Below are 25,200 nucleotides of genomic sequence, written 5' to 3' on the forward strand. Positions count from 1 at the left end.
GATCTTCGTCATCCTCTAATCCTACCTGAGTTGCCATTTGATCCAGTCACAAACCAGTTTATGCCAACCGCCAACTCCTAGTCCTAGTCCCTCTCTCCACATTCACCAGGACACGGCGGCCATTCGGGACCGCATTCAGTGCTCATGATGTGTTCCCATTTATATTAGAAACCAAGCACAAATTAGGTAACTGCTTTGTGGAGCACCTGTGTATAAATTCACAGCAGTAACCCTGAGCTTTTTGCTGCCTGCCACTTTAATTATCCACCCCACTTCCATTCAGTCTGTGACTGCCTGCACTGTAATTAGACCCAATCTAAGCTTGTGGAATACTTCATCTTTATCTGGGCATGTTGTAGCCTTCAGCACTCAATATCAAATTTTACAGCTTCAAGTACACTGAACTTTCTCTCTATATTAGCACTGCCTGACCTAGGCATTTCCTACAGCTCTGCATTTGACAGTTTTTTATATACACACGTTTACCCACTCTATGTGCCCTCATTTCATTGCCCTGTTTTACTTTGTTTATTTATTATTTTTTTCCCTCTTACCCTTCCCCCCCCCCCCCCCCCCACCCCCCTCCCACCACGCATCCTCAAACACCTCTCATTCAGATGACTTGCTGACATTTTTCAGATTATTGTTTTTAGACTGTTTTCGAGATAAATGTTTTCAGTACCGGAATGGGTTTCAAACCCATTACCAATGGTTTTGAGTGCTCGCAAATGCAGCAAGTCACATCTTCAGTAAAGCCTTCTGTTTAGATGATGCAATATCGCTGTTAACAAGATATTGTATGAGTATGACTCAATTCAGTGTAGCAAATTGATTACGTGTTCTGACATGCTGTTATTGTAATGTTACAAATTATTATTTGTATTAAATAGTGTAAATCGCATTGTATCATATTAAATAGTGTAAATCCATTCAATAACAGCAGCTGATGAAACTTTGGAGTACCAACAAGGTCTCTATAGGCTAATAGTTTTCATTTCATTCATTTTTATGGCAAACTAATTATTACTGTAATTCAAGTTTCATCGATGGATATAGCATTTACAGCTTGTCAATAACTTGATTTTGTTGGTTACAGATCCTTAAAAACAGAAATCAAAATCGTGTTCTCAAATATTTGTAACAACTGATAAGAGTGTGAAAGTTGCACATAGGTCATCCTTTGGATTTTAATGTACCAAACTTGAAAAGTCTGAGTGACAATTGATCAAGTTTATTGACCCTTTTCATGAGAAGGGTTAGGACAGTTTGTTGTTTCTTTTTAAGCCAATGACTCTGACACAGGAATAATTTATGCCAGATTGTTTTACCATTGAAATGCCTAATGTCTTCTTGTACATAACAATGTCTTTATTTCTTCAGGGATTGCCTTGCTGTACCTGCATCTGCACAATGTGTATGGTGATCAAAATTATCTTCAAAAAGCTGTCCAATACGTAAATCAAAGCCTGAAAGGCCTTACTGGGCATGTGGTGACCTTCCTGTGCGGTGATGCAGGACCCCTGGCTGTAGCTGCAGTTGTGTACCATAAGTTGCAACAAATACAAGAATCGGACAATTATATCAATAAGTAAGTATCGATTTGATAGATAACTATAATTTGGAGTTTTCTTAATTTTTCTTCACCAGGACATCTTTACTAATCTGCAGCGTTACCCGGGTCCTTGCAGATCAGCATTGGCTCCCAGTCCTCTGATGCCTTAAAAATTCTCAGCATCTTGCATAAATTTCTTCCTGGCCATGCCTCCATATACCTGACACCCATAATCTCGATGAAACTCTTGTCCACCAGGTGGGCTCTGGTGAGACTACCTCTGAAGTACAATAAGCAGTTTTGGTATCCTTGCGTACATGCTAATGAGGGAATGCAACATAGGTTGACTAGACTGGTTCCTGGAATGTTCAATATGCTCTTACTGAGTAGAGTTCATGCTACTGTGGATTGTTTGCTACAGTTTAGAAGTAAAAGATGGTCTCATTGATGGATGGTTTAGACTTGGTGGGCCGAAAGGCTCAATTCCATACTATATCTCTACAGCATGAGCTAAAGTGGTGGATGTAGTCTGGTTCAGAAATGTTGAACCGGGTGTCACGGTTTCAGAATAAAGTAGAGGTCATTTGGAGCTGAAAATATGGGATAGTGAATCTTTGGAATTCTCTGCCGCAGAGGGCTGTAGAGGCTCAGCCATTGTGTTATTTAAAACAGAAATATATAGATTTTGGGATATGCCATGTAATGTCCCAATAACAGCTATGCTGCAGCTATATAACAGCAATTGCAAAATAGGACTCAGGCCAAGCCCTCCTTGTACGACTGTTCCAAAAAATGGTAGAAGTTTAGGAGTAATTCATCTATGCTGGTTTGTTTTAGAGTTATGGAGTCACACAGCACAAAAAGGTAATTCAACCAACCATGACCATGTCAACTTTTTTTTCCTAACTACACTACCCATTTTCCAGCATTAGGCCGGTTGGTGTCCTCTGTACCTTGCGTATTTGCATCTGTAAATGCTTCATAAACGTAGTCATTGTAATTGATTCCACTGCCTCAGGGTTTCACCCACTGTGTGTGTGTGGGGGTTGGATTGAACCCATAGATTCTCTTTAAATCTCCTTCCTCTCACTCTAAGCCTATGCCCTCGTGTTAGAGAGTCTTTACTATATACAGTACAGAAACAGACCCTTTGGCCCAACTCATTCATCCTGACCTTGTCTATTGATATTAATATCTATTGATATTGTATATTAGATGTTGTCTATTGGAGCCATCCCACATCCCTCAAAACTTCTCCTATCCATGTGTCTAAATATATTTTAATCATTGTAATTGTTTCCACCTCTACATTTGCCTGGCATCTCATTCCATGTACAATCCACCCTTAATGTGGAAAAAGTTTAGTTTAGAGGTACAACATGGAAACAGGCCCTTTGGCCCACTGAGTCCATACCGACCATTGATCATCAGTTCACGCCAGTTCAATGTTATTCCACTTACTCATCCACCAAGAGAAATTTGCAGAGACCAATTAACCTACAGATATGCACGTCTTTGAGATGTGGGACCAGAGCACACAGAGGAAAGCCACGCAGTCACAGGGAGAATCTGCAAACTCTACGCTGAAAGCACCTGAGGTGGAGTTGCCTTTTTAAATCTGTCCCCGCTTGTAAAGTTGCAGCAAAACGTCCCCACTTTTCAATGCCTCAACCTGTGAAGGCAAGCATGCTTTTTGTCTTCTTCATCAGTCTACAGACCAGTTTTGCCACTTTCTGGGAACTATGCACTGGGATCCCTAGATCTATCTGTTCATCAACATTTCTTTGTGCCCTTCCACAAGTGTTTATAACACCTTACCATTAAAAACACTTGTAAATATTGTATATCCCATTATCTGCCACGTTTGCTTAGACCAAAATAAATTTCATGAAGACAACAACCCTTTACTTGTTTAATGTTAGTTTAATGAAACAAATTGTTATCATATTTCAAAAGAAGCTATACCAGAGTTAAAGAGTGAGTTTTATTTTGTTAAAATCCATGGTGACTAATATAAGCAATGTTACTGATGCCGTGATGGCATCAATATCAGTATGAATTAAATAAAATGCAGGTAGGTGACTTGCTCAATTAGATTTGATAAAGTAAAGATCAGAATTTTTTAAACTGATTTTGGTTGATTTAATCCTTACGATGTTGAAAGTTCAGTGCCACTATTGCATGGTTGTGTACTATTTGGTTAATCTTTTCTAGCAGTGGTGCAATATGAATGGTTCAAAGATTTCTGATTTAACAAAGGGTCAGCTCTGGCTTTAGCTTCTGAGAAACATCAATTGTACAACTTTCTGCCTTTTATGCACTGCCTGCTCGGCCATTGAACTTTGTTCAGTTTTGAAGTATTTATTAAAATAGCAAGGAAAAGGTAAGGTATTTATTCCAATCTGAAGTACTACTTCCATTCCCATAATCGAAATATATAAGATCACCAATAAATTGATAATGTCTTTCAAAGGTTGTATTTTTATCTCTGCATCAGGGAGGTACTCTGGATTTATAAAGTTTCTTGTGAAGAATATATAGCTTGTACATATTTCATTCCCATTTTTTTGCTGAGGATATTGATTTCAGGTGAAGCTGTGCTAACTAGAGAGAAAGACATATTAGCAAGACAGATTTTCTCTCGATAACTAGAGAGATAGACATATTAGCAAGACAGATTTTCTCTCCTTGCTAACTAGAGAAAAAGACATATTATTCCCAAAATTAAATTGTTAGTGAAGCAGCCTGATGGTCTTGCCCGAATGTTTATTTTTGTACTCTTCCCTTAGAGTCATGCAACAGTTAAATGTGAAAGTGCCTGCTTCCACCATGCACACAGGCAGTGTCCCAGATCCAATTACCAAACGGATAAAAAAAAATCTTCCTCAAATCCCCCTCAAATCTCTTGCATTCTTACCCTAAACCTATGCCGTCATGTTTTAGACACCTATTGCATGGAGAAAAGTTTCCAACTGTCTAACATTATAAGATAACCTTGCGTAACTCAATTGGATTCCCCCTCAGCCTTCCCAACTCAAAGTAAATCAAACCATTTGATCTCTCCCCATAATTTATGCACTCAATCCCAGATAACAAACTGGCGAATCTCCCCTGCTCCCTTTCCAGCGCAATCATGTCCTTCCAATAGTGATTTTTTTTTAAATCTGCAGATACTTGAAATTACAAAACAAAAACACAATATTGGAAATACTCAGCAGGTCAGGCCACATCTGTGGGAAGAAAAACAGTGTCAATCTTTCAGATTGGACCTGCTGAGTATTTCCAGCATTTTCTGTTTATGTGTTGCATATCTCCTATGTTGTGATGACCAGAACTGTACACAGTATTTCCATGTTTTCTGAATTCTACCTGGTAAACCTATGAAGGTAAACATCTAAGTATTCCATATGGCTCCTTCATTGCCATATCTGCCTATGTCACAAACTCAGGGATTTTTGGATTTGCATACCAAGGTACCTCTGACCCTCAGTACTCCCTGTAGCTGTACCATTCATTGTGCTACCCATGTTAGTTCTCCCTAAGTAGATCAAGAAGCAGTCCTTAAACAAAATGTAGCCAATGTTTTGAAAGTATGTTGGTGGAATTGTGGATGACAAGGAAGGTTATCAAAGGATACAGCAAGATATAGATCAGTTAGAAATTTGTGCAGAGAAACGGAAGTGGTTTAACGTGGAAAATTAAGTGCTGCATTCTGGGAGGTCTAATGCAAGGACCCTGGAGAGTATTGATGTAAAGAAGGATCTTAAGAGGTCTTCTGGTGTAAGCACATACTTTCCTGAAAGTGGGAACTCGTGCCTGGGGGATAAAGAAGTTGTACCGTCAAACACCATTGATATCTTTATCAGTCATTGAGTATAGAAGTGGGAAGTCATATTGTGGCTATATAAAACTTTGGTTCAGCCATATTTGGAGTATTGTGTGCCGTTCTGGCTGTCAAATTACAGGAGGGATGTGGAGGCTTTGGAGATTGTGCAGAAAAGGATAATCAGGATGTTGGCTGGATTTGAGATTATTGGGTATGAATAAAAGTTTCAGCTATTAGGAAAGTTATAAAACACAGTGCTGGAGTAATTCAGTGGGTCAGGCAGCATCTGTGAAGTGAATGGATAGGCAATGTTTCCGGTCAGCATCCTTCATCAGACTCATTGTAATGACAGATTAAGATTGGACAAATGTGCATTGTTTTGTTCTGGTGGGTCAAAAGGTGAGAGGCGAACTGTTAGAAGTATAAAATTAGTCGAGGCATACAAAGGGAAGATGGTCAGTTTTTGTTTCCGAGGGTGGACCGTCAAATACTAGAGGGCATAGATTTAACGCGAGAGGGGGAAAGTATGAGAGGTTTGTGAGGCCAGGTGCTTGGAATGCATTGCCATGAGAGGTGATGGAAGCAGAAATGATAGCATAATTTAAGAGGCATTTAGCAACACATACAGTAGATAGGCAGGGAATTGAGGGGTATGGACCACCTGCAGGCAGATGGGATTAATTTTGATTGGCGTCATGGTCGGCATACACATTGTGGGCTGAAGGTCTGTTCCTGTGTAACAATGTTCTATGTTCAATGGATATGGTATGCATCATGACTTCTGAGCAGTCTTATCTTGAAATAAAGTCAATAATCGCTCTTATTTATAATTGCTAAATGTTGCTATTTAAAAAAAACATATACTTGTTATAGGCTTCTCCGTCTACATCAATCTGTGGTGAAATCAAATTCAAGACTACCAGATGAGCTGCTGTATGGTCGGATGGGTTATCTTTATGCATTATATTTTGTTAATGAACAGTTTGGCAGTGAGAGGATCCCTTTGCAGCACATGAAAGAGGTAGTGTACTTCTCTTCTCATGTAATAAGTAATTTTGCAATAAAGCATTTTATCTTTCTCGCTTATTACCTTTTCTCGCATGTATTCTAAAAATAAGAGGCTTACTGTGTCGAACGTGCATGATATGTACCTGTCCACATTCTCCAGAGATGCTGCCTGCCCGCATTCTGATCTATACCGATTATATAGAGAACATTTCCTGAAAAAATTAATCTTGCAGCTCCATTCTGATGTTTTTGGAAGTCACTCAAGCATTAATCATTTGTATTAAAGGTGGCTAGGGTCTGGACCAATGGGCAATTAACTCAAAAGTTTGAATGAATAGAATTTCAGGTGTTGAACATATGTTCTATAGCACTCGAAACTAAGAACAAAGATTGGCCAAGAGATGATGAGAATTTTTCTTACGATACAATTTGTATTTCTTATTGCTGCCACTTAGCGAGATCATCCAATAAATGACTTGAAGTTCCACTTTGATAACACCATGCTCTACCTCATCAATACTTCTCATGACCCCTCTACATTATGCATTATCCACTAAATTGTCAAAACCTTAAAACAGTATCTGGACCTTGTATAGGGGAGCGAGCTTGGTCAGGTGACTGGTGTTTCAGTGGAAGAGCATTTTGGGAACAGTGATGACATCTCCATAAGTTTTAAGAATAAGGATAAGTTTGGACCTTTGGGAAAAGTATTAAATTGGGATAAGGCAAATTACAACATTATTAAGCAGGTGCTAGAGAGAGTAAATTGGAAGCAGCATTTATTGGGTTACCATTTTCGCTCAATAACTTGAGTTTTATGAGGTGGTTATGAAGAAGATTGATGAAGGAATTTCTGTTTTGGACTGTAGGAGGATGTAGGTGAGGGACTAAAGTACTTTGCATCTGTATTCACCAAGCAGAAGGAGATCTAGGACAATTTGAGATCAAGAAGGAAGTGGTGTTGGGGACTCAAATTATGAAGGTGGATAAATCCACATGGCCTGGTGGGATTTATCTCAGGTTATTAGGAGAGGCAAGAGATGCAATTGCAGGATTCCTTGTTGTTGTATCCCATATACTGTCAAGTTGCATCACAAATGCCCTTTTCACCTCCCTGTCCACCTGAATTGCCACTTTTATGGAACCATGAACCTGTTCTCCCAGATCTCTCTGTTCTTTCCAGAACAAGGGGTCCCAGTTTAAGGATAAGGGGGAAATCTTTTAGGACCGAGATGAGAAAAACATTTTTCACACAGAGAGTGGTGAATCTCTGGAATTCCCTGCCACAGAAGGTAGTTGAGGCCAGTTCATTGGCTATATTTAAGAGGGAGTTAGATGTGGCCCTTGTGGCTAAAGGGATCAGGGAGTATGGAGAGAAGGCAGGTACAGGATACTGAGTTGGATGATCAGCCATGATCATATTGAATGGCGGTGCAGGCTCGAAGGGCCGAATGGCCTACTCCTGCACCTATTTTCTATGTTTCTATGTTTCAAACTCTTCAGGGCTCTATTATTTACTGCGCGTGTCTTGCCCTGGCTTGGCACCTACTTGGACAGTTTGAGTGCTGCCCTACCACACCTCACACTCAACAGTTACATTTCATTTGCCATTCCTTGGCCCATCTTCTCAACTGATTTTGATATTGTTATAAACTTAAGATGTCTTTCGCCATGCCACTAATTTTGGGGTCATCTGCAAATTTACTGACAATTTACAAATATACATTATTATCCGAACCATTCATTTAGATAGCAAACAACAGTTAACCTAGCACTGTCCCCTGTGGCACTCCACTGGTCACTGGCCTCCAATCTGAAAGACAATCCTGCATAACTACCCTTTACCTCCTTCCTCCAAGGCAATTTTGAATCCAATTAATTATCTCCCCTTAGATTGCATGTGATCTAACCTTCCAGACTAGTCTACCATGTCGGACCTTGTCAAAGACCTTGCTAGAGTCCAAATAGAAATCATCCATTGCCCTGTCCTCATGAGTTCTCTTGGTTAGCTCTTCAAAAAACTATCAGATTTATGAGAGATGATTTCCCCCACACAAAGCCATGCTGACTAATCAGTCCCTGCCTTTCCAAATGTTGACAGATCCTATCCCTCAGAATCCCCTCCAATACATTTCCTGTCAGGCTCACCAGCTAGTAGTTCCCTGGCTTATCCTTATTGCGTGTCTTTAAAAATGTTATAACATTAATACCCTCCAATCTTCTGGAACTTCACCTGGCTAAAGATGATACACATTTCTCTGTAATTTCCCGCAATTACCCTTCAACTTCCGGCATGGTCAGAGGATGCATTGGTCAGGCACTAACAATTTATCCACCTTAATGCACTATAAGACTGCAAATAGTTCCTCTGTGGTAATTGATACATGGTCTGAGACATTTCAGTTATGTTCAATCCCTCATCTTCCATGATCTTCTCCACATAGAAATATACATTTAATATCTCCCCCCCATCTCTTGTGACCAGCGTTGCCCTGCACTCTAACATGTTGGCCCTGAATCCTCACTATCTCACTATAAAAGCCTCTCACTTGGCAGTCATCCTATTACCTGCAAACAATAGACAATAGGTGCGGGAGTAGGCCATTTCGCCCTTCGAGCCAGCACCACCATTCAATGTGATCATGGCTGATCATCCACAACTGCACCCCGTTCCTGCCTTCTCCCCATATCCCCTGACTCCGCTATCTTTAAGAGCTCAATCTAGCTCTCTCTTGAAAGTATCCAGAGAACCTGCTTCCACCGCCCTCTGAGGCAGAGAATTCCACAGACTCACATCACTGTGTGAAAAAGTGTTTCCTCATCTTCGTTCTAACTGTCTTACTCCTTACTCTTAAACTGTGGACCCTGGTTCTGGACTCCCCCAACATTGGGAACATGTTTCCTGCCTCTAGCGTGTCCAAACCCTTAATAATCTTATATGTTTCAATAAGATTCCCTCTCATCCTTCTAAGTTCCAGAGTAAACAAGCCCAACCGCTCCATTCTCTCAGCATATGACAGTTCCGCCAACCCGGGAATTAACAACTGCCCTGCCATATTTCCCAAGATATGGTTTGGGTTTTACCCCTTCTGTAGTACAGTCATCTCCATATTGATAGATTAAGTTTAGTTTAGTTTAGAGATACAGTGCGGAAACAGGCCCTTCGGCCCACCGGGTCCGCGCCGACCAGCGACCCCGCACACTTTCCTACACACACTAGGGATAATTTTTTACATTTACCAAGCCAATTTATCTACATACTTGTCTTTGGAGATACATTTTTCCTGAACACACTTAAGAGATTCGGCCCCATCCAAACCCTTAGCACAATGTCAGTCCCAGTACTAGCCTAAGTGATGCCTTTTTTTGTTCTCCTGTTCGCCTTGAGGAAAGAGCTATGGTCATCCACTTTCTCCAAGCATTCAGAAGGTGAAAAATTGTCGCGAAGCCATTGATACACTGAACCGAAGGTTTTAATTAATTGATCATGTTTTTTCTGCTAAATTTGTGCTTGTGCTGACATTTAACAGCAAATATACCAAGTCAAAAAATAGTAAAACTTATTTCAATCTTTCAAGATCTGTAGTGACGTTGTAACATCTGGAGAAAAATTGGGCGGCAAAAAAAGATTTTCCAGCTGTCCATTGATGTATGAGTGGTATCAGGAGCATTATGTTGGAGCAGCTCATGGTTTGGCAGGAATCTATTATTTCCTGATGCAGGTATGTGGCTAAATCCTCATCTTTTGAAGTGGGTGAAGTAAAATGCAGTGTACATTATCAGCAGTGCATATGCCATTCTTTGTTTCAAGCTGTCCTTCAGGTTTTTGCTTTAGTTGTCATAGATGACAGAGAAATTGGTAATGGCAAAGATCAGAGTAAACAGTCTGATGAATGTTAGGAACATGCTTTGTAAAGACTGTTGTAAACATTAATATATTGATTTGAGCCAAATTAGATTTGTTAAATATATTTAAATAAAAGCACCTGGTTGCTTCTAACTTAATATAATGATTAGCCAGAATCCTGAAACAATAGATATTTGTTCAAAATATGGACACAAGGAACTGCAGGTGCTGGAGTCTTGCAGAGAACACAAAGTGCAGGAGTAACTCGTCAGGTAGCATCTCTGGGGGACATCGACCCTTGGGTTCCTTATAAATTTTTCCGCTCTCACCTTAAACCTAACCTTCAGTTCTTGATACCCCTGCTCAGAGAAAAGACTGTGTATTCGCCCTATCTATCTATCTATCTATCTATCTATCTATCTATTGGTCTCTGTAAATTGCCCCAAGTCTGTAGGGAGCAGTTGAGAAAGTGGGATAGCATTGAACTGGTGTAAAAGGGTGATCAATGGTAGTGTGGACTCAGTTGTCAAAAAGCCTGTTTCCATGCCTTATCTCTAAACTTAACTAAATTAAACCTACCATACATAACCTTATCAAAGATCTTTTTAAAGTCCAAATAGACTACGCCCTCGTCAACCTTCTCGGTTTCTTTTTCAAAAAACTCAAATCAAATTTGTGAGACACAGTGTCAAGACTTTGAATAAGAACTGCGAGTGCAGAAGGGAGGTAGTCAGCATAAAGAAGTGAGGGGAGGGGTAAGGCAGGGGCTGACAAGTGACGGATGGAATCTAGTGAGGAGGACATGATGGGAAGATTGCGCCAGGTGAAGGAGGACAGGCAGAGTCGGAGACAATGGCTGGTGGGTGAAAGTTAGAATTATGAAGAAAGAGAAAACGGAAAGGTGGAGCTGAGTAGAGATGGAGAGAAGGCTGGAAGCTGATGGGTGGAAACACAAGAGCCTGCATTTACTGTAATCTGATCAGGAAGGAAAGTTATGTGGAACCAGATAAAGGAGGGATGATGAGCACATGGAAGTCGTTAGGAGAGGGAATGGGCGAAGCTGAATTTATACTGTGTGGGCGATGTAACCAGGCGGAGGAAGGAAATTAAACTGGATGACAAGGTTGGGGGTGAGGGACAAGATAGAGGGAGAAAGGAGCATAGTGAGTGTGGATTACCTGAAATTGGAAAATGCAGTATTCATACCGTTGGATTGCAGACTACCCTGGTGGAATATGAGGTGCTATTCTTCTAGTTTACATTTGGTCTCATTCTGGCAGTGAAGGAGGACAAGGATTGACAAGTTGCTGTGGTAATGGAAAGGGAGTTGAAATGGCATGTAACTGGATGCTGAAATCATGCCAAAGCCAGACATTTTGCGTGCTGGTCTCAGAAAAGAATCTGCTGTCATACATTACAACCGTTACTCTTTTGTCTTCATTTCATCAGCAGTATTTCTTCACTAAATGTTATACCCTTTATCCTGTGTCAGTACCCTGTGGACAGCTAGATTGTAATCATGTATAGTCATTTATTTGTCTGGGTAGCAGGCAACAAAAAGCTTTTCACTGTACCTCAGTACATGTGACAATAATAATAAACTAAACTGATAGGCACTGCAGACAGAGTGTAAGTGCTCGCCAAATGGACACCGCATCTACATTTGGTCTAGCTAGTGTAGAGAAGGACATATTGAGACCACCAAGTGCAAAAGATGATGTTGGAGAAGGTACATGTAAGTGGGGAGGAGTGGGAGTGTAGGAGTTAGCAAACGAGGTTAGTTTAGTTTAAAGATACAGCGTGGAAACAGGCTCTTTGGCCCACTAACTCTGCGCCGACCGATGATAACCCTTACAGGTTGAACCTGGGTCTCTGGCACTGTTAGGCAGCAACTCTACTGCTGTGCAACTGCCGCCGCACCACAAATCACATCTGCGGAAAGTAGAAAGAAGTGGAATGGGGAAGATGTGACTGGTAGAAGGATCACATTGTACCTGGAAGAAATGGCATAGGTTCACATGCTGAATGTGAAGGCTATTGGGGTGAAAGATAAGGCCCAAGGAGTCTCTATGTCTGTGCTGTCTTGGTGGAAGGGAATGAGAGAAGAAGTCTGGCAGGTGGAGGAAATGTGAATGAGGGCTCCATCAAACTTAGTAGGGAGGGAAGCATGTTTCCAGAAGGACATTTCAGATATTGTGGCATAAAGCCTCATCATAAGAACAGATACAGATCAAATAAGAGTGGATCATCCAAGGAGTTCTGGACATAAAACCCAGACACCCAGAATAGTGTTATTTTATGTGTTGAAGGGTGGCTTCCTGGATATACAAACATCCAGAATCATAGTTGACAAAACAAAACAAGTATATCTTGAACAATCAGTCTGAAGAAAGGTCTCAACCAGAAACGTCACCTATTCCTTCTCTCCAGAGATGCTGCCTGTCCCAGAGTTACCCCAGCATTTTGTGTCTATCTTGAAGAATATTTTAAATGACAGGAATATGTCTTTATCAATGCGTTAATACAGGAAGTGACCACTTGCATCTTCCCGAGAGTTTCAATGAGGACCGATTAAAATAAAGCATTGTCTTCCCCTGCATAGTTACAGTAGTGCAGAATAAGCATATCCCACACCCAATGGCTAAATTCAGGTCCCTTTTAAAGCTTTTCCTTATCACCTTAAATCTATGTCCTCTAGTTTTAGAATCCTCTGCCTTGAGGAAAGAGCTGTGGTCATCCACTTTATATCTCTCATACTTTTATATCAAGTCTCCTCTCTTGTTCAATCTTGGTTAACCTTTTGGTTAACATTTCAGATTTAAAATTAGAAATTGCCATTGCATTAATTACAATTGAGGTAGATGTTTTGTGGACATAAATGTACTTTTATTTCACTAGGGAAAGGCCTTGGTTTTCTTTCAAGTTTTTGTTATTTACTCAAGTTATTATTATGGTAAATCAATACTGTTCTCCCTCAATACTTCCTAAAGGTGTGTGTGCTTTCAATGTTTTTTTGCTCTGTTTTTTAATCATTTGTGTACATAAAACTATATGAGGCATGGGTCATATGTTTTTCGTTTAGCAAGAACATGCAGTGGAACAGACTGCCATCTAGTGTATCAAATGCAATTTGAAATTAATTGAACAAAAGGAAATGAAGTAAAAACGTTTTTAAAAATGTTTGTAAAATAGAAAGCTGCCTAATTTCATGTTTCCTCTTGTTAACTATTTTCCTCTTGTCATATTTTCATAGTCTTCGAAGTATAGAGCACAGACACAGGCAATGCTTTAGTGCTTCATCGAATATTATGCATGCAGTCTTAATATTACATTTGACTTTCATAGTAAGAGAAAATATTTATTCCGTTGTTGTTCCTCTTTCTCTTTAGCCAGAATTCGGGATTGATCAAGATACACTTCTTAAAATGGTGAAGCCCAGTGTGGATTATGTTTGTCAACAGAAATTTTCATCGGGCAATTATCCTGCAAGTATAGGCGAATCCAGAGATAATCTAGTTCACTGGTGCCATGGGTCGCCTGGAGTAATTTACATGCTCATACAGGCTTATAAGGTATTCTTGTTTATGCCTGCAAGTAGTATCATGGATTAAAATGTTCTTGTTTACATTTAACATCTTTACAGTTTGGGTAGAGGCAGATCTGTAATTTAGAGTTCATAAACTGTTCTTTGTCACTGTGTTCAGTAGACCTGTTTTCAAGCAGTTAATGGCTTTTAAATAAACCTAATAACCTCTTTGCATGCGCCCACACTTCCTGTTGCAGGGAGACCAGAAATACAGAGTACTCCAAATGTCACCATCCGAACATTTTTTGCAATTATACATGACGACTCAACTCCTATACTCAATAACAGGTGATCAATGGTCTGCATGGACTTCGTGGACCAAAGGGCCTGTTTCTATGCTGTATCTCAAAACTAAACCAAATATGATCGATTAAGGCAAACGTGCCAAACATCTTCACTAATCGCTAATTTTGTGGAACTATGTATCTGCACCCCTGGTCTCACTATTTCACCACACTCTCTAGTGCTCTACTACTTTGTGAGTCCTGCCTGGGTTAACTTATCAAAATGCAACACCTTGCATTTATCTGAATTAAACTCCATCTGCCATTCCTTAGCACATTGACCCAGTTGATCAAGATCTCATTGTAATCCTGCATAACCTTCTTCCACTATACCACTAATTTTAGGGTCGTCCACAAACTTACGAACCGTGCCACCTATAATCTTATCCATATTATTACTATAAATAATGAACAGCAGAATAGCCAGCACCATTCCCTGTGGAGTTGTAAAATGCGTTGTTGTAATATGAAACTGGCTGGATGGGACAGTTTTTTCTAGTCCATGATTGTGTATCTTGATAACAGTAGGAAATTTATATTGGACAAAGGACAGAAGTGCTCAAGCTTCCTATGGATAATGACAGGATGACAGCAAACAGAAAGATCAATAAAAAGGAAGAATTAAATGTGAATAAAACTTTTGTGGAATAGACCAAAAAAGCAGGAAATTAGAAAAGCCAAAACGATATGTACATTAACAACAACAGGGTGAATATTGAGAAGGTAGGATCATTGAAGAATAAAGGAAGGAATTTATGTTTGGAGTCAGAGGATGTAGGTGAGGTACTAAATGAGTATCTATATTCACCAAGGAGAGGACATGGAGGAGAGTGGGATTAGTATGGATGGAGTGTGCTAAACCAGATTGAAACCAAAGAGGTGCCGGTGTGTCTTTTGAAAACATTAAGATGGATACATCCACAAGGCTTGATGGGAGTGTTTATGGCAATTAAACACTCTTGACTCTAAATACAGTAAATATAAATCTGAGCAGTACAATTTAATAGGAAAAAGACTTACTACTTAGAAGATGCTTCAGCAGGTTTAGAGGAGCAAAGAGATCTCGAAGTACAGATACACAGGTCTCACAGTTGTGCACAGATCAGCAAGGCCGTAAAAAAATAAACTAGGCAATGGGATGTATTTCTGGAAGAATGCATTTGAAATGTAGGAAGGGCATGATAAAGCTGTATCAACCTTCATCAATTTACACTTATAATAATGCGCATAATTCCGATCATTACATTAATATGTGTTTATTGTTGTTTTTATTGTATTATATGTATGACTGCTGCAATTTCGTTCAGACTTCGGTCTGAATGACAATAAAGGCATATCTATCTATCTATTATCAAAACAATATAAAAGGTGCAGAGAATAGGTACAGCGATTAGGGGAAATGGTGAGGGGACGCCAGTCAGTAAAAGACAACCAGATTGAGAAAAAGAAGCAGGTGAGAGAAGGCTTAAAAATGCTGAAAAGGTTTGACAGTGGATGCAGAGGGAATGTGGAATATTCAGAGGGTATCAGAACGATGGTCACGAAGGAAACCTGTGGACGACAGGATTTTCTGAATGTCGAACGGATAGTGGTTGGAGCAAATAATATAGATGCATTTTAGGGAAAGTTGGACAAATTGTTAAGAGATAAGTGAATAGAGTCATATGCAGATGGGTTGAAATGAAGTTGATATGAGAATAGGGCATGAGCAATTATGGGTTGAATTTTATGTTCAGTTTATTTGTATTATGTCCAGATGTCATATATCCATCTGTTTTTATTTAATCTGTTATATGGCAATAGATTTTCAAGGATGAAAACTATCTGAAAGATGCTGCAGATTGCTGTGACGTAATTTGGCAAAGAGGGCTGTTAAAAAAAGGATATGGACTATGCCACGGTCCTGCTGGGAATGCCTATGCTTTTTTAGCCATGTTCAATCTTACTCAAGATAAGAAGTATTTGTACAGAGCCTGCAAGGTATGTAATAATGTCTATTTGTTAGAGAGAATATACCACACATTTTACATTTCATAATAATGGAGTCATAGATTAAAAATTATGGAGTCATCTTAATTAAAAATAAATAACTGAAATATCACATTTCCATAAGTATTCAGATCCTTTACTCAGTAATTTGTTGAGGCACCATTGGCAGCGATTACAGCCTCATGTCTTGTTGGGAATGACGCTACAAGCTTGGCACACCTGTGTTTGGGTAATTTCTCCCATTCTTCTCTGCAGATCCTCTCAAACCCTGTCACGTTGGATGGGGAGCGTTGATGCACAGCTATTTTCAGGTCCCTCCAGAGATGTTCGCTCGGGTTCAAGTCCGGGCTCTGGCTGGGCCACTCAAGGACATTCACAGGCTTGTCACGAAGCCACTCCTGCGTTGTCTTGGCTGTGTGCTTAGGGTCGTTGTCCTGTTGGAAGGTGAACCTCCGACCCAGTCTGAGGTCCTGAACGCTCTGGAGCACGTTTTCATCAAGGATCTCTTTGTACTTTGCTCCATTCATCTTTCCCTCGATCCTGACCAGTCTCCTAGTTTCTGCCGCTGAAAAACATCCCCACAGCATGATGCTGCCTGATTGGTGGAGTGCTGCATATATAGTTGTCCTTCTGGAAGGTTCTCCCATCAGAGGAACTCTGGAGCTCAGTCACAACTGCATCAGGTTCTTGGTCACCTTTCTGACCAAGACCCTTCTCCCCCGATTGCTCACTTTGGCCAGGCGACCAGCTCTATGAAGAGTCCTGGTGATTCCAGTCCTTCCATCATAAGAATGACGGAGGCCACTGTGCTCTTCAGGACCTGCAATGCTGCAGAAATTGTTTTATACCCTTCCCCAGATCTGTGTCTCGACACAATCTTGTCTCGGAGGTCTACGGACAATTCCTTCATCTTCATGGGGTTTTTTTTTTCTGACATGCACTGTTAACTGTGGGACCTTATATAGACAGGTGTGTGCCTTTCCAAATCATATCCAATCACTTTAAGTTACCACTGGTGGACTCCAATCAAGTTGTAGAAACATCTCAAGGATAATCAATGGAAACAGGATGAACCTAAGCTCAATTTGAGTGTCATAGTAAAGGGTCTGAATACTTATGTAAATGTGATATTTTAGTTATTTATTTTTTATTACTTTGCAAATATTTTGAAACGCCTGTTTTCGCTTATTCATTCTGTGGTATTGTGTGTAGATTGATGATAAAAAAAAAAGAATTGAATCTATTTTAAAATAAGGCTGTACGTAATAAAATGTGAATAAAGTGAAGAGGTTTGAATACTTTCTGATTGCACTGTATGTCCTCTGGATTCCCCTACCATTGGTAAAAGACTGTGCATTCACCCTATCAAATCCCCTCATGATTTTATAGATCTCTAAAAGATCACCCCTTGGCCTCCTGGGCTCCAAATAACAAAGTTCTACTTTACCCAATCTCTCTATATCACAGGCCCTCGAGTACTGGCAACATCCTTGTAAAATTCCATCCAGCTTAATGGCACCCTTTCTCCAGCAGGGTGAAGGACAATATGCCAAATGCGCCATCTTATGTTAAGATGTTGCTCATTGGCATGTTAACATTATTTACATGTGGCATACTTTGACCTGCTTTGTACAGCATACAATGTTAGTTGGAAGCATTGAGAATTGCTTCTCACTCTGAAGCTTGCTCAAGGAAAATTGGGATATTTGGTAGCAATTCATAATGTAGAGCATTGTGCTGCACCAAATCCCTTGGACTATCAATGTCACTCTCTCTTTAAGAATTGCACTGGCGAAGGTTTAATGAGAATTGGTCAATTTGGAACTGAGGGAAAAATGACAGGGAAACAAGCTATTTTATTCCTTGAGTTTCTTGGGAAATGTTAATTGAAGAGATAATTGGTATATTAAGTTCTAGTCTTAGAAACATAGAAATTAGGTGCAGGAGTAGGCCATTCGGCCCTTCGAGCCTGCACCGCCATTCAATATGATCATGGCTGATCATCCAACTCAGTATCCCGTACCTGCCTTCTCTCCATACCCTCTGATCCCCTTAGCCACAAGGGCCACATCTAACTCCCTCTTAAATATAGCCAATGAACTGGCCTCGACTACCCTCTGTGGCAGGGAGTTCCAGAGATTCACCACTCTCTGTGTGAAAAAAGTTCTTCTCATCTCGGTTTTAAAGGATTTCCCCCTTATCCTTAAGCTGTGACCCCTTGTCCTGGACTTCCCCAACATCGGGAGCAATCTTCCTGCATCTAGCCTGTCCAACCCCTTAAGAATTTTGTAAGTTTCTATAAGATCCCCTCTCAATCTCCTAAATTCTAGAGAGTATAAACCAAGTCTATCCAGTCTTTCTTCATAAGACAGTCCTGACATCCCAGGAATCAGTCTGGTGAACCTTCTCTGCACTCCCTCTATGGCAATAATGTCCTTCCTCAGATTTGGAGACCAAAACTGTACGCAATACTCCAGGTGTGGTCTCACCAAGACCCTGTACAACTGCAGTAGAACCTCCCTGCTCCTATACTCAAATCCTTTTGCTATGAAAGCTAACATACCATTCGCTTTCTTCACTGCCTGCTGCACCTGCATGCCCATCTTTATATGTGCCCTGTTTTAAAAGCATCTGCTCTTCATTGAGTGTAGAAAACTCTTTATTATCTGCAATGCTTTATTTATCATCTATGAGATGTGAGTAACATTGATAGTCCAAGAGATTTGGTACAGTTCGATGCTCTACACATGCTGCTCTATGTATGAATTGCTTCTGAGAATCCCAATTTTCCTGGAGCAGGCTTCAAATTGAGAGGATGCTGGGATTTGAGGCCAAGGTCAAACATCACCAATATTAGAGGATGTTAATAGAAGTGAAACAACTACTAAGCATTGTGTATTTTGTTTCATACCTGATGGATTTGTTGTAAGTGCGGATCTTTGGTTTTAAGTTTGCAGAATGGTGTCTTGATTATGGGAAACATGGCTGTAGAACACCGGACTCTCCTTTCTCTCTCTTTGAAGGTAATAAGCATTTAAAATCTCTTTCTATTGGAAGCCCTTGTACTGCGGCTGTTTTGTTTTTGTTTAAGAATGCTAATTTACGCTCATTGTGATAGATTTTGGAATTAAAATGTTGCCTTGTAGCAAGTGCGTGAGAGAGTCCAGAATGAAGGCGAGGAGCCAGGCAAATTCTGTAGAGGCTTTAATGAGCACAGCACACTACTCTCCGCTTTAGTGAGAGACCGAAGACTGGTCTCGCGTCAAAAATCCCAGCTCTTATCTTCATAGCTGGGAGCCGCCCCTGGACCAGTCCATCAAGTGCCGAGGGGGATGAACCAGGGAGTGGCCTACTCCGCAGGAACTGCCACTGGACCCCCCCCCCCAAGAACCTGAGGCACGAAACGGACAGGGGGACGTACGGGACGACCAGCCTGTGTGCGCACCACGGCAGGCACTGGAACCGGAGACACATTGCCAGGTGAAGATGGCGGCGCGGGCGCTTGGGGAAGGGGCCGGAATGGAGGGTGACCCCGAGGATGAGGCTGCGCAAGTAGCACCGGCTGGCTGATGTCCAGTTGTGCCGGCTTCAGCCGCGCAATGGAGACCGTCTCACGACAACCCCCCATGTCCAAAAGGAAAGTAGAAGGGCCATACTCGAGGACCTTGTCTGGTCCTTCGTACGATTGCTGAAGGGGCGTCTGGTGCACGTCCCGATGTAGGGAAACAAACGACGGGTGCGCAATGGCGGCCGGATCCTGCCGCGGAGGGCGTTTAAGCGTGGCGATGATGCGGTCAATTGAAGCACCGACCTGCTGTGCGCTGCCCGGCGCCGTCGGGAGGATCTCCAGGGCCTGCTGACGGGTCGTGCAAAGTTGATTGGCGCGCTCGCCCACCGACTGCATGTCACCACAGCCTAATATATCCCATCTCTAAATGTCATGATATGTCAAGTTAATTTGTGCTGTCATAAAGTGATTGCAGAATGGAAGGACTAAAGTACTCCAGGTATTCACCTAATGTGCGTGACCTCAATGTGGGTGCCAACTTGGTTAGCCTCAATATTTTTGATTCACGTTGTTAGCTGCCCAGAAATTCCTAGTGAAAGAGAGAGCGAGGAAAGCTTAATTTCTGACTGCATGGCGCTATATTTCACTCATTCACTTTTGTACACTATACCAAACAGATGTGCACGTAGTTCAAGAGACACAAGTGTTTAATTGCCACGTGTACAGACAGCAGAACAACAAAATTCTTACTTGCTGCAGCTTAACAGGCCCATAAGTGTAATTAAACACAGATAATATATAACAATCAAAAATACAATAAATGAATATTATGATAACCACAATAGAGTAAAAACTGAACTCCGTAGTGCAACCAAAGACACAGTCCATGGAAGATCATGGTTGCTGAGTTTAGTATTGTGTACTGTTCAAAAGTCTGATGTTTGCTGGGAAGAAGCTGTTCTTCAAATTGGTAGCCACGGTTTTCGGGCTCCTTTATTTTCTTCTTGATGATAGTAAAGAAATGAGAGTTTAGCGGTGGAATGGGTTTCTGATTATATTATCTGGCTATTTGATGCAGCGCCTCTTATAGATCCCTTCGATAGTCAGTACCTGTAATGGACACTGCAGTGTCTATCACTTCCCTGGATATTTGGGTTGCCGAGCCATGCCATGATGCAACCAGTCAGTATGCTCTCCACCGTACACCTGTAAGAAGTTCAATACAATATTCATTGACAGTCTAAATCTTCTCAATCGTCTAAGGAAGTAGAGGCATTGGTGAACTTTGTTTGTAGTTGCAACATTGTGCTGGGCTCAGGAGAGATTTTTGTTTTCGCTTTAGAGATATAGCATGGAATAGTGTCCATGCTGACCACCAGTCACCCATTCACACTAGTTCTATGTTTTCCTATTTTCTCATCCACTCCCTACACACTAGGGGCGATTTACAGAGGGCCAATTAAACAAAAAACCCGCACGCACGCCTTTGTGATTTGGGAGGAAACCAGAGTACCTGGGATAAACTCGCAGTCACAGGGAGAATGTACAAACTCCACACAGACAGCACCCCAAGATCAGGATCAAACTCGGGTCTCTGGCACTATGAGGAGCTCCACTTGCTGCGCCAAATTACTGCCATGTTTTAGGATATTTTTTGGCATCGAGCACAAAGCATTGGGCTCCAGGAGCCAAGAACTGGAACACAACTACACGAGAGGAGTAATGTGGAGAAATTGCTCCGTGATCGATTTACTGAGGTGAATGCAGCTGCAAATCTTGATGTCCCCAATTGAAACCTAAGAAAGAGATTACAGTATGTCAATTTAGACTGTAGAGTAGAATTGGCAGAGAGAAAATTTTAAATTACGACGTTTAGTTTATTAGTGTCACATGTATCCAAGTACAGTGAAAAGCCTTTGTTGTGTGCTATCCAGTCAAAGAAAAGATTATGCATGATTGCAATCAAGCCATCCACTGTACAGATAAAGGCTAAAGGGTACAACATTTAGAGCAAGGTAAAGTCAAATAAGGTCCAATTAAAGATAGATGAAAGGTCTTCAATGAGGTTGATGGGAGATCAGGACCGCACTCTAGCTGGTGAGAGGACGTTTCAGTTGCCTGGTAACAGCTGGGAAGAAACTGTCCCTGAATCCGGAGGTATGCGTTTTCAAACCTCTGTACCAATTGTCTGATGGGAGAGGGGAGAAGAGGGAGTACCCGGGGTAAGACTCATCCTTGATTCTGCTAGTGGCCTTGCCAAGGCAGTGTGGAGTGTAGATGGAGTGAATGGAAGGGTGGTTTGTTTGCATGATGAGGTGGTTCGCAGTTCATCCCATATATAGACCACCTTCTGTGTGAAAAAGATGCCCCTCAGGTTCTTATTAAACCTTCACAGTTATGCATGCCCAGGAATTTAAAGCAGTTCATTCTTTCCACCACCATCCCATCATTCAAGAAATTCTTGTGGATTCCCGGCTTTCCCCTCCTGAAGTCAACAATCAGCTCCTTATCTTGCTAACATTGAGAGCAAGATTGTTGTTCTGTTCACATTGAATTCGATGTTCAATTTCCCTCCTATACTTATACTCATCGTAACCCATTTTTTTGTCTAACAATGGTGGTATCGTGGGGAATTTGAAGGAGGCATTGGAGCTATTAGGCTACACAGTCATTGGTATAGAGAGAACAGAGCAGGGGACTGAGCACACATCTTTGAGGTACTCTTGTATTGATGGTTATTAAAGAAAAAGTGTTGTTACCAATTCAAACTGATCCAATTACAAAGGGATGAGCCAAGACACAATTCACTGAGTTTGATGTTAGGTTTGGAGTGGATAATAATGTTGAATTGGATCCTTGACTTCCTCATCCCGGCAGATGAATGGTCTTCTTGGCAGACCACAATCCGCATGAATTAATAACGGCGAGTAGTAGTCGATAAACAACAGCTAGGCATACATGTTCTTAGAGTCACACAGCACAGAAAGAGGCCCTTTAGCCCAACTTGCCCATAACGACCAAGCTGCCCTATCTACACCATTACCACATGTCTGTGATTGGCCCATATCCCTCTAACCTGTACCTGCCCAAATGTTGTTATAGTTCCTGCCTCAACTACCTCCTCCAGCAACTTGTCCCACATCTGCACCACCCTCTGTGTGGAAAAAAATGCCCCTCCAGTTCTTATTAAGTCTTTCCCTGTGATTATGCCCAGTATAATCATTTGGACATGCGCACAGTGAAACAGCAGTAGAATTGCTGCCAAATAGACCCAGGTTTGATCCTGACTACAGGTGCTATTTGTCCGGAGTTTGTACGTTCTCCCTGTGACCATGTGGGTTTTGTCTGGGTGTTCCAGTTTCCTCTCACACTCCGATGATATACAGGTTTGTAGGTTAATTGGCTTTGGCAAATTGTCCTTAGTGTGTAGGATAATGTACGGGGTGATCGCTGGTCAGCGTGACTCGATGTATCTGTAAAGTCTAAATAATGTGGTAATCTTCCATTAGAACCCTTCTATGAAATTAATTCTGCTTCCATTTAGCCAGCTCCCACAGGATTCCATAAGATCTTATCTTTCAGGGCTGCCTACCATGTGGAACCTTATCAAAGGCCTGGCTGAGCACCATATAGACAATATCTACAGCTTTGCCCTTCTTGACAAACTTTTTGGCAACTTCAAAAAAAGTTAATCAGCTTCGTAAGACACGTTCTCCCATGTACATTCCTTGGAAGTTAGAAGGGACAGCACTTCTCATCCTGGTGCGGGGGGGGGGGGGGGGGGTTAATTGGCCAAGACTTTTATGTCTGACACCATGATTTCCCAATGACACAATCCCGTCATGCAATGGATCGTGAAATCTTTGGGCTGCATTGCGCATTCTGAAGGAAAACACTTTCAGCTTCTTACCCATTGGAGGAAACAGTATGTCATTATACCCCAAACTCCCTAGCCACTCTTAATGATTTCTCCATACATACCTACCTTCTCTGTTTCTGTACTCTTTTCAGAAATGACGGCTGAATGCAACAGGATTTGCAGGGTACATAGCAAAGACAATCGGCTTATTCATACAGGCACATGTTGCCAATGAATAACCGACTAAATTATGTCTCTGAAATGAAATGAAAGTAAAAACCTGATGCAAATCAATTGACATATGGACAAAAGTTATTATTTCAGTACTTGGAATAAGGGAACAAACTGTGATTTATTTGGGAGAGATTGTAACAAACAAGATCTTGGTGCAAGGTTGGATTTGAAAGATGGACCAGACGTTGAGTGCTACGAGTTTTGTTACAAATATTTATTATGCACTTCCACTCAATGTTTTTTCCAGAGTTTTTGCTAACACAAGATGAAGATTAAATTGGGTAGCCCTCGAACAGGCACAGGGAACAGAATATATTGTTTACCTTCACCCACTCAATGAAATCAAGTGCCAACTTCCTGGTGCGAGCATATAATTATTTATTTGTGCCATTCATCAGAAATGTGCATGTGCATAGATCAAACATAGTCGGTAACTTACACTATGTAACCAGATCCTTAGCTTGGTGTCATAATACAGAGCAACGGTATAATGACACCAAAGATACTGAACATGGAAGAACTGAAAAATGCTGACCATGGGAGGAAGGAAATACTCAGATTTTCAGAATATCCTGTCAACGTTTTGGTGGAAAAGGAAAGGCAAAAAGACATTCTGTATTCTTCAGGGCATGAAGCCCTCCAGTATCAAAATAAGGCAAATTCATTGACAAGAATTGAGTTGGCTATTCAACTATTCAGATATTATTGTGGAAATATATCGGACATCTCTGTTTCTTGCAGCAGAAGGATATGGTGCTCAATGACAGCCAAGAGCAAAGTAGAGAAGAAGAGCATCCCATGGAGGCATTCTGCTAAAAGCCTGAGATCAAGACCATTGAGGCAACTGAATTCATTGAAGACCATAGTATCCTCACATCTAATCATTCTCATTGATTCCCATTTTTAAATCTATTCTGACTCATTAGCTTCATATACAGTAGCATATAGAGACACTTACACACCTCAACTCAACTCTTATTCTTATTCATAGAGTCGTACAGCATGGAAACAAGCCCTTCGTTACAACCTGCCCACGCCAACCAACATGCCACATCTACACTAGTGCCACCTGCCTGCGTTTGGTCTATATCCCTCTAAACCTATCCTGTCTATGTGCCTGTCTAAATGTTTCTTAAATGTTGTGATAGTACCTGTCTCAACCACCTCCGGCAGCTTGTTCCATACCATCCTTTGTGTAAAAAATCTTTCTCCCTCACTTTAAACGTTTGTTTCTCTATTCACCCATTCGGGGTAAAAGACTGTGAATTTACCTTATCTATTCCTCTCATGAATTTGTGCCCCTCTATAAGATCACCCTTCATCCTCCTGCACTCCAAGGAATAATGTCCTAGCCTGCTCAACCTCTCCCTATAGCTCAGGCCCATCGAGTCCTCGCAACATCCTCATAAATCTCTGCACCCTTTCCATCTTAACAACATCTTTCCCATAACAGGGTGACCAAAACTGAACATAATATTCTAAATGTGGCCTCACCATTGGCTTGTAC

At 41.2% G+C, this 25,200-nt stretch overlaps 1 protein-coding gene across 1 annotated transcript in view; it reads left to right on the forward strand.

Annotated features, from left to right (window-relative positions):
- The window catches only part of lancl1 (LanC like 1), a 50,794-nt gene that overhangs the window by 15,898 nt on the left and 9,696 nt on the right, over positions 1-25,200 (forward strand). Inside the window, exons 3-8 of the mRNA XM_033024207.1 lie at positions 1,381-1,588; positions 6,252-6,399; positions 9,965-10,108; positions 13,623-13,805; positions 15,907-16,083; positions 19,043-19,115. Coding sequence (XP_032880098.1) covers positions 1,381-1,588; positions 6,252-6,399; positions 9,965-10,108; positions 13,623-13,805; positions 15,907-16,083; positions 19,043-19,115 — 933 coding nt within the window. The remainder of the gene's footprint in view (positions 1-1,380; positions 1,589-6,251; positions 6,400-9,964; positions 10,109-13,622; positions 13,806-15,906; positions 16,084-19,042; positions 19,116-25,200) is intronic.

Source organism: Amblyraja radiata, chromosome 7, assembly GCF_010909765.2.
Source record: "Amblyraja radiata isolate CabotCenter1 chromosome 7, sAmbRad1.1.pri, whole genome shotgun sequence".
NCBI lineage: Eukaryota > Metazoa > Chordata > Chondrichthyes > Rajiformes > Rajidae > Amblyraja > Amblyraja radiata.